This window comes from Meleagris gallopavo, chromosome 7, assembly GCF_000146605.3.
Source record: "Meleagris gallopavo isolate NT-WF06-2002-E0010 breed Aviagen turkey brand Nicholas breeding stock chromosome 7, Turkey_5.1, whole genome shotgun sequence".
Lineage (NCBI taxonomy): Eukaryota > Metazoa > Chordata > Aves > Galliformes > Phasianidae > Meleagris > Meleagris gallopavo.
This window is the reverse complement of record NC_015017.2, coordinates 13,345,987-13,361,390: the sequence shown is the minus strand read 5'-3', so window position 1 is coordinate 13,361,390 and position 15,404 is coordinate 13,345,987. Positions and strand designations below refer to the sequence as shown.

At 40.0% G+C, this 15,404-nt stretch overlaps 1 protein-coding gene across 5 annotated transcripts in view; it reads right to left on the bottom strand.

The window, feature by feature from the left end:
* PIKFYVE (phosphoinositide kinase, FYVE-type zinc finger containing) overlaps positions 1-15,404 on the bottom strand; it is a 63,153-nt gene continuing 47,749 nt past the window's right edge. For 3 of the 5 annotated variants that reach the window (XM_019617074.2, XM_010713523.3, XM_019617075.2), the window contains 15 exons: positions 14,415-14,475; positions 13,712-13,855; positions 13,425-13,545; positions 12,916-12,960; positions 12,131-12,226; positions 11,356-11,439; positions 10,552-10,643; positions 9,559-9,723; positions 8,936-8,995; positions 8,276-8,452; positions 7,500-7,603; positions 7,118-7,246; positions 5,690-5,951; positions 4,442-4,516; positions 1-3,527 (listed from right to left, as the gene is read on the bottom strand). In XM_019617074.2, the coding sequence (XP_019472619.1) occupies positions 3,412-3,527; positions 4,442-4,516; positions 5,690-5,951; positions 7,118-7,246; positions 7,500-7,603; positions 8,276-8,452; positions 8,936-8,995; positions 9,559-9,723; positions 10,552-10,643; positions 11,356-11,439; positions 12,131-12,226; positions 12,916-12,960; positions 13,425-13,545; positions 13,712-13,855; positions 14,415-14,475 (1,731 nt within the window). In that variant the 3' untranslated portion in view covers positions 1-3,411. The remainder of the gene's footprint in view (positions 3,528-4,441; positions 4,517-5,689; positions 5,952-7,117; positions 7,247-7,499; positions 7,604-8,275; positions 8,453-8,935; positions 8,996-9,558; positions 9,724-10,551; positions 10,644-11,355; positions 11,440-12,130; positions 12,227-12,915; positions 12,961-13,424; positions 13,546-13,711; positions 13,856-14,414; positions 14,476-15,404) is intronic. The other 2 variants (XM_010713524.3, XM_010713525.3) reach the window with 1 other exon arrangement.

The following is a 15,404-nucleotide window of genomic DNA, read 5'->3' as shown; positions in this document are numbered from 1 at the left end:
TATATTTTAGTCACTTTATTTGTATTTTTATCTATATACATTACATTTCGATTCTCCAAGTAATCAAGGTAGTTACTCTCAAATAGTTTAGTACATCAATTTTATAAAATACAGTTTAAGCAACGTAAATTAGGAATACATACATTATGATACATTAAGTGCTTTGAGTAGTCCAGACTCCTACCAGTGAGTGATTAATTTGGTTTTGGTCATTCTCACAGAGGACAGACCACTTATTCTACAGGTAACTCCACCTGAGCCTAGTGGAGCTCCTTAACACAGAAAGAGTCCCTTGTGTGTGTGTCTGGGGACAGAATGCAGCTCTAGGTCACCACAAGACATTTTGCTGCTTATGAGGATCATGTAGACAAGTCACCACAAGATTTAGATGTCTGTCACAGATCAAAACACAAGAGCCAGCCTAACTCAGAAAGGATGCAGTCTTTGCATTTACAATTGGATTTTGTTTACACACACATACTAAACCTGTGTTAACAAGAAATGAAATACTCTAATCAAAGGGCTCATTTAACACCCAGACTATTCCTTTAGGACATCCTTGCATATGCTGCAAGTTCACAGGTCTAACAAAGAGGTCTCTCAAAGACATCTTCTGCAAAAACTACTGCTTTTCTTAGAAATCCAGCTTCGTAGCAAGTGAAATGCAAGGACAATTCTTATTCTGAAGAGAACTTCTTGGGAGATCTGTCCAGCTTCTGGGATTTTAATTAGAAATGCTTACCACCTCAGGTTAAGTAGCACCCAAAGATGTCCCAGTTCCAGTTAACACTACTATTTTACCTATGACTAGATCCAAAGTCTAGACACTGATTCCAGATCAAGATCATTCTTACCAGCCTCCCCAACTGCTATGACTTTAGCTCCAAAAGGCTTAAATTCACACATCCAGGCTCTGCATTCACAGGCTACAAAACAGCTGGCCAGAATGGAAGGTTCTCTCATTCTCTACACTGCCAATGGCCTCATTCGATCATGTACCGGAGAATAGTAGCCACAATTAGATGACCAGGTTGTTTTTACAGCCAGCTGCTTGAGACTCTGGAAGACACACAGTACAGAACAGCTACATAGCACTTGAGTAAGGGTTACTGGTGACAAAACAGAGCTAGCACATCCCAGTTCTACATCAGCTTAGTGCAGATGTCATGACACTGCCCAAACTCATGGTCCACCAGCCACTGCACATACTGACTAAGGTTGGGTCACCTTAGATTTCAGACAAGACAAATTTTTCTCTGTAAACTTTCGAAGGGGAAGAAAAAAGAACACATGTAAACTGTAATGGAGACCAGAAAAGATTCAGGCTACGTATCACACTCTTTCTTCCACATCAATAGACAAACATTCAAAGCCACAGAAATGATTAGCATTGAGCTGATGGATAGGTTGGTTCTTCATTACACACAAGGGCCTACAACAAAAAACTAACCAGCTCAGGAGTGCATATCAACGTAGGAGACAAGATGTGTTCCAGAGGTAATGTTCACTCGAAGCACTGTACTAAACTAGAGAGATTCTGTGCCAGAGAAATCAAGCACTACTGTGTCATCTTTCCACAGCACACACCACTGCAGCTTTCCACACTACGTCCCCAGAAACTGATTCCATGGGACGAGAAGTGAGAATACTTTCATTTCTGCTGCTTCAAGGTCAGCACCTTTGCTCATCGTTCAGAAATGCTTTGCAATACAGCTCAGGGAAGGGGAAAAACTTCCAATATAACTGACTGTTGCCTCCTAGCAGCTCAGATCTGAACTGCACTGGTTGCTTTCAAATCCTACAGCTCAGATCTCAGTCATTTTCTTTTCAGTGCTGCCCAGATGTTACTCCTGAACAGAACCACAACCATCCGCTGCAAAAGAAAATACTGAAAGTGGGAAGAAGAGTGAATAAAATGCATGTTTTGACTCGCAGTTACAGTAAAGATGGCATTAGCAGGCAACTAATTGGTCAGAATGAGTAATTCATAAAGAGCTACGCTGTCCCATGTTTGAAGTCAGTCCTCCCACCAGAGAGTGGAAGTCCAAAGACACTACTCTTGCCTCTCAAACTCACATAAAAAAATAAATTCTTATTTACTGGCCTATATTATTCTGAAGCTAAAAAGTAAGCTTGCCACCTACAAAAACAGGTAAAAAATAATAAAAACGGAAAGAAGTGCTTATTGTCATAATGCAGAGATTCTCAGGTCTCTGCATATCTGAACCACCATACATACAAAATACCTATTATATTCAGGTTTTTCATTTTACAGAAGACTACATTCATCATCTCAGTGGTGCAAAAAAAAGGTCTAATACTGCTAAAGAGAGGTTTTACATAGGAATGGCGCAGTTAAATGAGATCAGGATGCTTATTCTCATCAATATATCACAAATACAAGAAAAGCATTGTCCTGGCAAAATTCCACGATGAGGTAAATGCATTGTTTCACTGTTTGAAAGGCTTTGGAAACTGAAATGGATTTGAAGTGATCTGCCAGGAACAACGGTTTCATTAAGGAGAAAGTTGTCAATGTAAGGTAGCATGCATTTCATCAAGCAATTTGGTGCTTTCTGCTAAGGGAACAGTTTTGTAACTACAACTGAGCTTTCTTACATAAAAGGTACAGTTTTAGTTACCTGTTTCCAAAGAGTTGGGCAACATTTAAATCAAATTCTTGTTTAGGATTGAAGGCATACATATTGAGGTTTGCAATATGCTGATCACTGACAACCCATTTGTATGGGATTCTGCTAAAAATCAAATTACAAGAGACAGATGTGTACTGCAGTTCTGTAACTTACAAATTGTAGTGATTTAGAGAGTTATGGCATCAGAGCTGTGGAGCTGCCTTTAAAAAAAAAAAAAAAGAAGCATGCACATAAGTTATTCTTGGGTCCTAAACAGGTCAACTACAGATCACTGCAACCATGGCGTAACTTCAGAATGAACTTGATTCTTCCTTCACCCATCCACATGGGGCAGGAGTGCTTATTTCACATTTGCAATACCACACATCCACTACAGAGACATGAGCTACTCATACTCAACACCAATTAAGGAGTGCAAGACTTATAGAGATCATGTACTTCTGTACCACCATGAAAGAGATAGTGTTGGTTTCAATGCTCATACGTGGAGATATCACCACCTTCCCTACAGACAGAGGGAAAGTCTCTTATCAGTGCTCTTCAGCAGTACCTTACAGCTTAAATCCTTGATGAGACTGGCCCACTCATCATCCTTCAAGAAAGGATTAAAGTGCAACAAGCAAATTTCACACCTTGCAACATGACGCACGTGGTCAGTGCAGATATGGAATCCTCTTGCTTACTGCTGGGCAGACCACAGAAAAAGAGTGACCTGTAACATCATTGTCCTCTGTGCTTTGCCAATACGGGCTTCAGTTTAGCAATTCAGGCCGAGCCCTGTCCAATGGTCTGGCACCATCAGGAAATACTTGTCCATAGCTTCACAAAACCTGGTCCGGTACAGTTCCGGAGAGACCACAGTTGGCATCTTACCTAATGTGCAGAAGTCAAAGGCAGTTAGAAATGGGCTAAAAACATACACTGCAGTACAAACAGCTTTCACATGAAGTTACAGCTACAGCACCACATGGCACAGGGATGAATGCATGCTGTACATGGAATCAACAAGTATGGTTAGATATTTTTTTTTAATTTCTTAAACATTTGGGAGACAAATGAGATCAAGATCTGGATTAGCTGATGCTGAACTGAGAGATGTGGAGCTGTAGGGGCTCTCTAGGCTTTTTACACTAGCCCTGATTGTTTTTCCTTTTCTCCAGTTTACATGTCTTTACAGGTTTTTCCAGCACAGGAAGAATGTCACTGTTCTGTTCTTATCTGCTCTTATCTTCTCCAGACATCCAAGCAGTGAGATCGTGAATGTCTTCCTCCCCCTTTTTGAACAACTTTCCTATTAACATGTGACCAATACTTGGAAATTGTGCATGAAATATATTTCTCTCATTTCCGCATAGGAAACTCATCAGCTCCTCAAAATCTGGGTAGCAGCAGTCAATCACTTGGTAAGGACTCATCCAAACTAAAATCCTAGAGTATATTTGATTTTCTGGACTCAGACAATCTCTTCTGAAACCATGCAGAAAGGGCTTTTTTGCTAGTATTTCTCTCTACCTGTTTTTGTGAGCACTGGATAACCACAAAACAAAATAGAACAGCCTGGTAAGTAGATGACTACACCTCATTTTCAGGCATTAGAGTACATCAAAAGTCTCTCATGAAAGTAGACAAATACATGATTTTTTTCTGAAAGCTTTTATTCCTTCCTCTGCTCCACATAATTTAAAGTGCAATTTTGCACGGAGTTGCAGCCTTACTAGACCATTAGAAGCTTCCAGCTAAATAAAAAGTAGACAGAACAAAAAAAAAGCTTTTAATTATAACCTTACCTTGTCCCCCCAAGATGCCAGTTGACTTCACCACCATTTCAAGTTTTTTGTCCCAAGTAAAAGTGCGAATATAGTCTGTTGCAAGAAAAAAAGAAATCCATACGCAGACATGCCATATCTGCTACAACCCAAGCAGAGTTGTTCTAAAATGCATCATTTCTCCTCTAACAGTAGGCTTCCATAGCCAGAAGGACTCAGATGTTCACCCTAACAGCAGCTTCACTTTTCAGATTATTCATTCTATTTGGCTGGGGTGAATATGATAGCTTAAAAGTCCTACCTCTACCAAAAAGTGAAGTCACTAGCTGACCTTCATCCTAGAAACATATCAGAAGCCTCACTTTGCTGTAACAGCTTCCATTACTTTTCTACAGCTGCTAGTAGCATCAAAACTTGAACACCTAGCCATTGAGGCTAATAGCATTCCTCATCAGTGCAGCCACCTGCAAATCTAAAACAGTTTACACCTCATGAAATGGAGGATTGGAAATACAAGTGACTCTTGTATCTGTGACAAGAAAGAGATCAGAACTGTTTCCAAACCAGTTTTAGGAAAAATGTGCTTAATGATTATAAGCATACATACACTCAGGTCCGCAAAACTGAAGATGAAGTTAATCATTTCCAAGATTTTTGCACACAACTAGTTTACTTGTCTAATGATGGCACTCTACTTTCCAGTCACAAGTCAGAGGATGTAGCAAGGGAATTACCTGCTTGACACTCATTATCCAGGTCAGGCTACATGATCGCAAGTGATTTCAGAATATTTGATCTCCCTCTTCCACCCCTACTTCTCTCCTCACTGTTTGTTCCTACTTAGATCTATTCCACTGAAGTTACTATTTAAACAGATACGTAAATATTATTGAACTTAACTTTAAAGATTAAACACATACAAAGACACACAAGTAATTCTATTTCAACTGAAGCCAAAGTGCAGGTTAAAGATCAACTTGATTGTTTTCTCACTACCTGTAAGGTCCCATGTATATATTCTTCCTAATGTTTCCCCAGATATATTCCTACTAATGCAAATGATAGCACAAATGGTACAAGAGCTGGAGGAAAAAAAAACTCCCTGCCTCCACTGTAAACACTCATGACAGATGAGGGCAGTATTCCAGCAGCTGGGAGACAAGCTTTCTAACACACATCTCTGGGTGGTGGTGATACAGCTCTAAGAGTTCTTCTGAAATCAGAAGAAAGGAGTTTCATGAAAGCAAGAAAAAGCAACATTCAACTTACCAATGATCCCAACAACCAGCTCATTGTTTGTATCGTCACGACCCACCAGCAGGGAATAGTCTATGATGAGGTGGCTGGAGAGGAACTGGGAATCACTGTGTATAGAAGCTCTCAGCACAGCCTTGCAGTGGGAACGGATGTACAAAGGGTTGTCACGGACCATCTTCAGAAGGTTCTCATCCAACAGAACTACATCACAGCTCTCTTTCCCTGTGTCTGTTTTAACATTTCTATTCCGGAGGGAGCCCTTTAAGTCAAAAACCTGTAAATGCAGAACAGCACTGCATTTTCCACTTTTTTCCTAAGATTAAAGACTTCAAAATGCTTGACTGCATTGTTTGAACAGGGATCACAGCAGGGTAGCTCTTCCCTTCTCACTACAGGGAAGGTAGCAAACAAAATTTAATACAACAAAAAATAACAGTTCCCTACCTAAGTGGAGAGCAGCATGTAAATCTATACAAAAGCTCTGCAACTTTAAATCTCAAATTTTAGGCAAATAATTTCATCAATATTTAGTCTAACCTAAGGGAGAACGTGTACCTCTATTTTTAAATTGTATGGGCAAACTCAGTTTCCTAGCCAGCTTATAGACTCAAATGCTGACAACAGCAAAAGGCACTGAAGAAGGAGGTAGGTCCTTGCTCGATGAACCATTTAACATGGGTTGACAAGACAAGAGACAGACCACAGAATACTTTCTTTGACTGGAAAAGACCTCTAGAGGTATCTAGCCCAGTGCTCTACTTGAAGCAAGCCCAGTTAGAGTAGGCCCATCAAGTCAAGACTTGATTAACTCCAGTGAAAAAGTCCATAATCTTTATTTCTGTAGTTACCTACCTATTTGATGTCAGACACTAGAGGGAAGGTAACATTTGTTTCAGTTTTCTTTTCAGCACCAACTTAGTATTTGAAGAAGACTGTCCCTGTCACTTTAAGGTCTCTACTGTCTCATAAAAGCCATTTTCCCTTATCTAAAAAGCAAGGCTGAATTCAAGACCTCATCACAGACATGAAACGGTTCAGAGACAGAAACGTGAGTTTAAAGCATTATTATGTAATTTCCTTCACTGTCACCATACTTAAGGCTCCCCTTTTAAATACATCAGGAGGTAATACTAGTTAATTTCATAAATGCTTTACAAAAAACTGTAGCATTTTGTTATTTAAATTGGTAAGGCTCTCACAGACATCAGATATTCATGGACAAATAAGACTAAACAACTATAGTATGTACTGCAGCTATCTGAATGAGTCAATCTAGTCATCAAGTTATTGAGGATCACATAAATAGAGGCACTAACTGCCAACTTAGAGCATATGCAAAAGATAATAATCATTAAGCCTGCTATTGCTCTCAGCCCAGAAAGAGCATGCACTATAGTGGAACAGAAGCTGTCACACATGGTCAAAACGTATTGCTCTTACCTGAGCCATTTTCCTTCCATAGAAAAGGTTTTCCATGACAAGCAGATCCAGTTTCTTTTCAGTGTTGTTTTGAGAGTTCTTGTACCCAATTCGATACACTCCAAGGATTTTGGCCAGTGCTGTGGGCTTCTGATTAAGAAAAGACTCTGGGTAAGATCTCTGTACGCAGGCAAGCAATCAAATCTCAGAAGTACCACCGTGCATTGCAGCTTAGAATCTCCTGTGAAATTCCTGTGTTTCATCTTGAATATATTCTTAATAAAACTCATACCCCCCAACAGATATTCTTTTTGCTTAAATGAAAATGGTTAATGAGAACACCTACAGGTCCATAAAATATACATAAGAACACTGCCTAACATAAAAGCACTTTTTTAAATACCTTCTGCTGAACTGCATTAGTGATGTAAGTGAAGTAGTGCGGAGCAAAGTCGAGGAATGACTGGACTTCCAGGCGAGGCATCTGCTTCAAGATGAATCTATCATCTGTTTTAATATCAGACAGATGACGTACTGTGAGTGACGTTTTTTGCAAGGTCTTTAGAACAGCCATACAATTGAAATAGTTTGAAAGACTGCCATTCTCTTAAACTCTATTATAAATAAATTCTTTTCTGGCTATATTCTAAATTTGAATCTGCTGGTAAGCCAGAAAGAAGAGACTGCCTTTTGATTTAACTCAGTTTTATGGGCTCCTTATGAATACAATAAAAGCAGCCTACAGACTCTTCCATCCAAGACTTGCTCTAAGCAAGAGACTAAAATCAAACACTGTTGAAAACAAGGAAATCTTATTATATGCCATGTGAGATTATAAGAAACAGTATCTTCAATAATCAGATTTTTCCTTGAAGTATACTGAATTTGTTTACTGAAATCCACATAGCAGAATATCACCTTTCTGCTTAACAGGACTTAGCTGCCACTACTGAAAACAGAACTCCATTTTTCCCTCCTGCCCATTAATTTTTTTTTTAAGTTGAAAAAAGCAAGAAAAAATCTGATTTTGAATACTCCGAACAACCCACTTAACTTTAGATTCTGACTTACCACTTAACAGTCAGCAACCCTCTGTAATCAGAGATTACACAGAATACTAATCATCACCAGCTCTAAACAATACCCTCTAATTCTAAAAGATGAAGTAGCAGTTTTTACCTTCAGTCACATAGAATGCAGCCCCAGATTTGCCACCTCTTGCCTGCCAGGGCATTGAGTGAGAGAGGGAGCGGATGAAGTCCTCTTCACTGCTCCCCAGTATCACTTCACGCATCTTGTGAAACTCACCAGCATAATAAATCCTGCAGTAGAACTTGGCATTCGCATCTGAGAACTCTGCAAGAAAACTTCTTCCTCAATAACAGTATGCAATCTCACTAACTACCTGAGATGACACTTAAGCAGATTTTAATGATGTCTCAAAAAAAAAATATTACTTTCTTTAACATCCTGCTCCAATACCTATTGTACCTTGGGCACTTATATCAATACAATTTAAATTAGAGGCTTGCAGGAAAAAAAAAATAAAAATCAACCTCCTTTAGGTAGTTCACAGTACATGCCAAAGAGACAACAATCCAAATGGAGGAGGAAGGCAGATCACGCAGTATTTTTTGCATTGGACATGGATTAGAGCAAGCAAAAATGGTATTGCCTTGTGATTAATTTTTTGTCTCTCCTGTTTCATACAGCTATATAAGAAAATATAAAAACATGTGAAGTGCTATAGATAGAGCAATCCATCTGAAGACTTTCATTACATGCACAAGGAAAAACGATTTTGTCAGCTAAGACTTCAAGTTATTATGTAAAACTCACGGAGTTCCACATGGGGATTCACCAGCTGCTTCTTCTGTCCATCTCCTCCATCCACCTCATCTGAAAGCATAAAGGACTTCTTCGCTATCATCACCATCATCTAAAGAGCTATGCAAGATAATGCTTGTAAACCTGTATTATGAGAAAATTACTTTCTTTTCTTCAAGAATATATTGGCAACTGCAGAACTAGAGGCATAGCTGTACTTATATGTATGCTAGAAGGGCACTAATATTCCTAGGACACAAGTACAAGTTTTCTCTTTGTTTTCTCTCTTTGCTTAGTGTGAGCATAAACAGTAAGTTAAATAGAAAGCAGGGAAGAGAGCATGGGCTGATAAACTGAAATCAATTTATATTCAGACTACTCAATGTCCTTTTAAGTACAGGGGTTTAAAAGCCCCTATTTTTCTATTTCTCTTAAAAAGCAAAGCAAAATCCTAAGGACAAATCTACATTTTGTGCTTCAGTCATCTGTTTTCAATGCATGCTGGGGTTGGAAAATGCTAAAACCACTAACCAAATATGAGCTGGAATGTATTCTGGGCCTTTTAAGTATGAATGAGATTTGGAAGAATTAGCACTTCAAAACAGAAGATGGATTCAACAGCAGCAGTCTTGTACCTTGTGGCTCTGCTCCTTGGTTCTCTGCTCCCTCTTTACCCATCTGTCCAACCTGGTAGTAGGCACTGTCAGCACCACGTAAGGTCTCCTTCTTCTGGGAAGACAGGTCTGGGCTCTTTCCTCCCGTGCCACGGAAGAAAGACAAAACACTAGATGGTTTCTTTGCTACAGCAAAAAGAATAAAGAAGATGGTATTGGCATTACCAGAAGCAGTTTAATAAAGGCTTTAGTCAGACAAGCATTCTCCATTCATTGTTCTAACTGGTGGGGTGACATCACCCAGCAAACCTGCAATTCTTCAGGCAACCAATGTCCATTCTATCAGCAGATTTAATGTCCTGAGTGACAATGTGGAATGATGGAGTCATTCAAGAGAGCACACTTCACAAGGACAATAAATACATGCTCCAGTCACTGTTTCTACTTGCTTGGGTGAAGCGCCAACATTTCAAATGCAACAAACACAATTCGAAACAGGAGTTGTAGCACAAGCCATATAGTTATACTTCAAGAAAATGGTGGAGGAGGACTACAACACAGAAGCCTACCCCACTGGCATCCTAAAGCCACACAAAGTGTGAGGACCTCCCTCTGCATCTGAAAATATTTGGTGTCATTTTAGACAAGGCAGAGCTGAACAGGTCAGAACACAAAAGGCATCATGCCCCACTGAATGTGTTAGGCCCAAGAATAAATTGTTCCATTATGTAGTAATAACACACTAAAGCATAGGATGGTAACATTATCTCTTAAGAATCAGAGAAAGCTATTATGAACAGAGACTTACAAAAAATACAATATGTCCTACATCAAGTTGACTACAAGACAAGTCACAATTTAAACATGACAAAACTCAGCAAGCTCAGCTAGAACAAGATGATGGTATTCAGACTGCATTTTCTTTGTTATAACAACTTTCAAAAGAGTTCAGACAGACTGAATAGACTGAAGTCCGAAATTAATATCATATACATGACTTTGAAAATGTCTTACGTTGTTCCATTTCAGCAGCACGATTTGAAGGACCCATGTTAGCCTCAGGCAGGCGCACAGGACTACCACTCTTCGGTTTGCCATCTGACATACTGAAAGGGAAAATGTCATAGTAAGGGCAACAAACAGCTATCTGAGACACTATTGCTTTACTCCTGTAGTAAAGGGAAGAGAGTTGCGACAAGGTGGGGGTCAGCCTCTTCTCCCATGCAACTAGCAGTAGGATGTGAGGGAACAGCCTCAATTTGTGCAGGGGAGATTTAGGTTGGACGTTAGGAAATAATTTTCCAAAAGAGAGTCAGGTGTTGGAACAGGCTGCCCAGGGAGGTGGTGGAGTCACCAACCCTGGAGGTATTCAAGAAACATTCAGATGTTGTACTGAGAGACATCGTCCAGTGGAAAATTCTGACAATAGGTGGACAGTTGGACTGGATGATCTTGGAGATCTTTTTCAATCTTGGTGATACTATGATTCTAGTTATTTCTCCTCCATGCCTAATGGCACATGCTGCTAAGTGTGATGATGCAGAACTCTTGAGAGTCATTCATTTTCTCCTCTCTGACAAAACCTCTCAGAGTTCCATAGCAACAGTTGCTTCCATCATCACAGGCAAGTTAAACAAGGCCAGTGCTTCCTACCACACGTATGGTCAAGGCACAGGTGAGGGAGCCAGCAGAGCCAGATTCCATCAGAATGCAGAGATCCTAACAGTGGCATATTCTCTGGGTTCTCCCTGTGGCTGCTTTACAACAACTACTTTGCTACTATAGTTTCTTCCATATAATGTAATTCCTGCATCTAACCTGTTTGGCTGTAGTCCTTCTTCAGTACCGTTTTTTGGAGATGCTTTGGACAACTCATCAAGGGCATTTCTATATTCCTTGCAACTGAAGGAGAAAAAGATAAAGAAATGAAAATAAATAAGTAAAAGTTTTTCTCTGGGAAACCCTGCTACACCAATTTAAAGATTCAGTTCAGAGACAGCAAACAAACCTAGAGTAGGAAATGCTTCTATTACTTTTCCTTACAGTTAGGATTATTTCCTTTATGACAGCTGCTGCTTCAGATCATACTGTGGGAAAAATTCCCCCCTTGTTTCTTCTGCAATTTAAGAATGAGCTACTCAAAATCTACTGCCTGGTGCCAAGAAAGCTCCAAGGTTTACTGAAGTAGCTGGTTTGCAGAGATGAGCAGTAGCAGGAGCTGGTATAACTGAAGGCAGGCAAGGGAGAGATTGTGTTACAAATAGTCAGTCAGTGTTCCTTAGTTCAATTGCACTGTCTTCAGGCTAGAGAACTGAGCTAGCTTTATTCACGTTTCTTCCTCTATCACCATTAGCTTCAACAGAACACCATAATTAAATCATTTTTGTGTAGCTAGAAAAAGCCCAAAATCCAACTGAAAGCTGGAAAACCTACATTCCGTATCTCAGTAGTATAAGTAGACAACTTCAGCTCTGTCAGAAACTCTCAAAGCAGCTGTGTGATGAAATTGTCATGCTTGTTTCCTCCCATTAGGATTTAAGTATTCCCTGCACAGAAAAGCTGCCAGAATATAACGTCAGATGAACACCAGTACCTGAGAGCAAAAGCTATGATGGAGCTTGGTTCTTTCTCACAGACTGCAATAGGTACGCGTTCATGCTCATACATTAGGTAGTGCTTATCTGGGTCACTGAATGAAAATGGAATACAGAGACTATTAGCAGAGCACAGAAGTTTATGAAAAGTTAATCTTTGGTCAAAACCCAATCTCTTCACTGCACTCTAGGCACAAGCTGCAAGTCTTAGTATGGAGCCAAAGCATTCCAGATCAGCCTCTCCCAACAGGCGCACTCATAGCTAGCTTCGTGGTTAAATCTAACTGGTAACATGTTAGAGCAATCATCACATCAAGCAAGTTTCTAGTACCAGAGGGCCAGCTCTAAGTTAAAGTCTATTTCTGTTTAGCAGCCACTGTTTCTAATGGCACTAAAACCTGCCAGTTTGCTTTAACTGTCCTGCAGAATAGTCTGCAAAGTGAAGTTAGGAGGCAAAAAATAAAAAATTAAGTCAAAAAAAATAAAAAATTAAGAACAAGAAATTTAGCACAGAAACCTCCCCAAAGCCTCCTGAGTTTCCATCGGATTTTCTTTAACTTACCTATAAGATTCTGTCATTTAAGTTTTACCTCACTAGCCCGTGGCCTCCACTACTACCTCAGGGTAGAAGTCAGATTTTAAACTTAGGCTGCCAAACATTAGGTTCATGTCAAACAAGAAACACTTCAACACATACAGACAGAGTAGCTGAAAAAACTTTCCAGCCTGCTCATTTTCACGTGAGAGGGACTTGAGGGCACATGCAGCAGCCACTGAACCTGACCTACACCCAGACAACGCCCATTTGAGTCCAACCCTTGGGAGAGGTCTGGAAGCAAAAAGAAGAAGCAAGCATGTAGCTTTAGTAAGTCTTTATTACAGAAGAACATTTCTGTTCCCTCCCTGAAGCAAGTTAGAAAGTACCTCTCCTTCCCCTCTTAAAAGACTTCTGGAGTGGCTTGCCTACTAGGAAAAAGAGAATCTGATACAAGGGTCAGGGTCATAGGTTTGAGCTTCGTGTTGGGCAGTGGGACGTGACCTAGTGGGCAGAGCCCATAATTCTACAAGGGTATAATAGAAGAAGGATTGGGTCATTAATAAGAAAAGGGGCCAGCCTACAAACACTTAGGAAAGGAAAGAAAGTTTCTTGTCTTGAGGAAGATCATCAGCTTATTTGGATGCAAACCCTGTAATAACTTAAATTATATACAAAGCAAAAAAAGCATGCATAGCTCTGCCCACAGATTTACCAGGCTACTTGTTTGTACATTATATGTATTAAGCAGTACTTACAAGGGAAATGGAATGGGGTTATAATTGTTCCCAGGCAATAAGTTCGCCAAAATTGCTTTCATAGTAGACTTCTCTTTCACTTGGCTGTCAGTAGATCCCAGTGAGTGTCCATCAAACACATCTGAAACAGAGATAAGTTCACAAATTGCCCCACAAACTTTACGCTATACATTTGGGAGCAAGGTGGTAGACCACAAAGTTACCATATTTGCCATTTCCTAACTAGATCTCATACACTTGCCACAGAGAAGGAAGATAATGAATACAAGACCAAAACTGAACTGTACCTTCTGAGCTACTGGTTGTATCCTGTTCAGAAAGCGTGTTGGCACCAGTCAGTTGTTCAGATACAACCTCTGGAGGAGTGGGCAACTGAAGATGAGTGGAGCCTGTGGAGCTCTGACTTGATAAAGTAGTCAGGAAACGATCCTCTAAAAGTTCAAGGACAAAGGAAAGCATTTTATATGGCTATCAGAAGCAAAATTGCTTGCCTTCAGGCCAAGCCATCACCAGCGTCTACTTTCAAGAAGTTTTTACTTAGAAAGCACGTGGGAATGCCCAGAGCAAAAGAACCAGCAGCTGATCAGTGTACACATAACCTCCAGAAGATGCATATACTTAAGCACCCAGTGTCTTCAGTTCCCAGACTCAGTATGCCTCACAGGTAAGGAAGGGGTCTCAGCATACACAACGACCTCAAGGAAAAGATGCACATCCCACATTCCATGCAGATCTTCAGTTATTTAGAAAGCTTCTGAGAACTTATGAACAATACTCAGTTTCAAAGAAAAACCCTTGATAGTCAGATTAGGATTATTCAATCCCACATTCAAGTCTGTTTGTATTTTATAACAGTAAGCTTATAGTTGGCTTAATTCCATCTTGTACAATGTCAATTCTAATACTTCAGAAAAACAAAGGCTCCCACATTGCCAGAGAAAGGGTTACAAGAAACATCTTTTCATATCTTAAGAAAAATAGATAATGTACCTTTTTCTCCATTTTGCAGTGCTGGAGAAACATTGCGTGGGGAAGCATCCATGCTGCTGATCTAGGAAGAACATCAGGTGATCAATGTTGACACCAGGCTCTTTAAAGCTATATCCCTTCCTCTTTGTGAACACTTGCAAAACCTGATGTACCACAGCAGAGCATTCCTACACACCGTTCTCAGATTCAGCACATCACTGCCTCTGACAGTATATGAAAGAGACAAAACAACAGCAATCTAGTTGTTTCACAAGATTGCTCATGCCTGCTATCACCTCTACATGCTGCTTTAAAGACAACACTCTTCCTCTACATAAGCTTACTTACAGCTAGCTGAAGGCTAAGCATGTTTTAGAGTTTTAAGTGGAAAGGACACAGATGTATGCAGCTGAGTAAACCAGTGCCACCAGGTTTCTTTGTGCATTTTGCTAGCTAGCTATTTGGGAGGTCAGCCTCCCTGTGCAACACTTGTATTGTGCTGCCTTGCAGTCTGGACATTTCCTCAGAGTATAGGCTCCACAAAGGCAGTTGTTCAGCATGCTGGCAACTGTATCCTTACACATAGCCAGAGGGGCAACAGTCCGAGATCATGTACACATCCTCCCAGCCCCTTCCCACAGATATCACCACATTAGAGACAAACTTACAAATTTACCATCATTCTCCCTGCATTCTTTGCTCTGCCTCTCCTGATACTTTACCTTTTCTCTTTCATAAGGAATAACATTAATAGATAATAGTTCCTGTGCCATTTTCTCTCAATTTGTTTTCATGAAGTCCAGTCCCTAACAAGATGACTTCCCTCCTATCTAGACACAACCTCAACAATCAGCACAGCTCTGTTGTCAGCATTCATTTGAACTGTCCAGAAGCATCAAAGAAAAACACAATAATATCATATCCTCTTCTTCTGTAGAATATAGATCTTGGTTTATGTCTTTATGGTTTACATCTATAGAAGAAGCTAAGTAAGATAACACGCCATTCAAA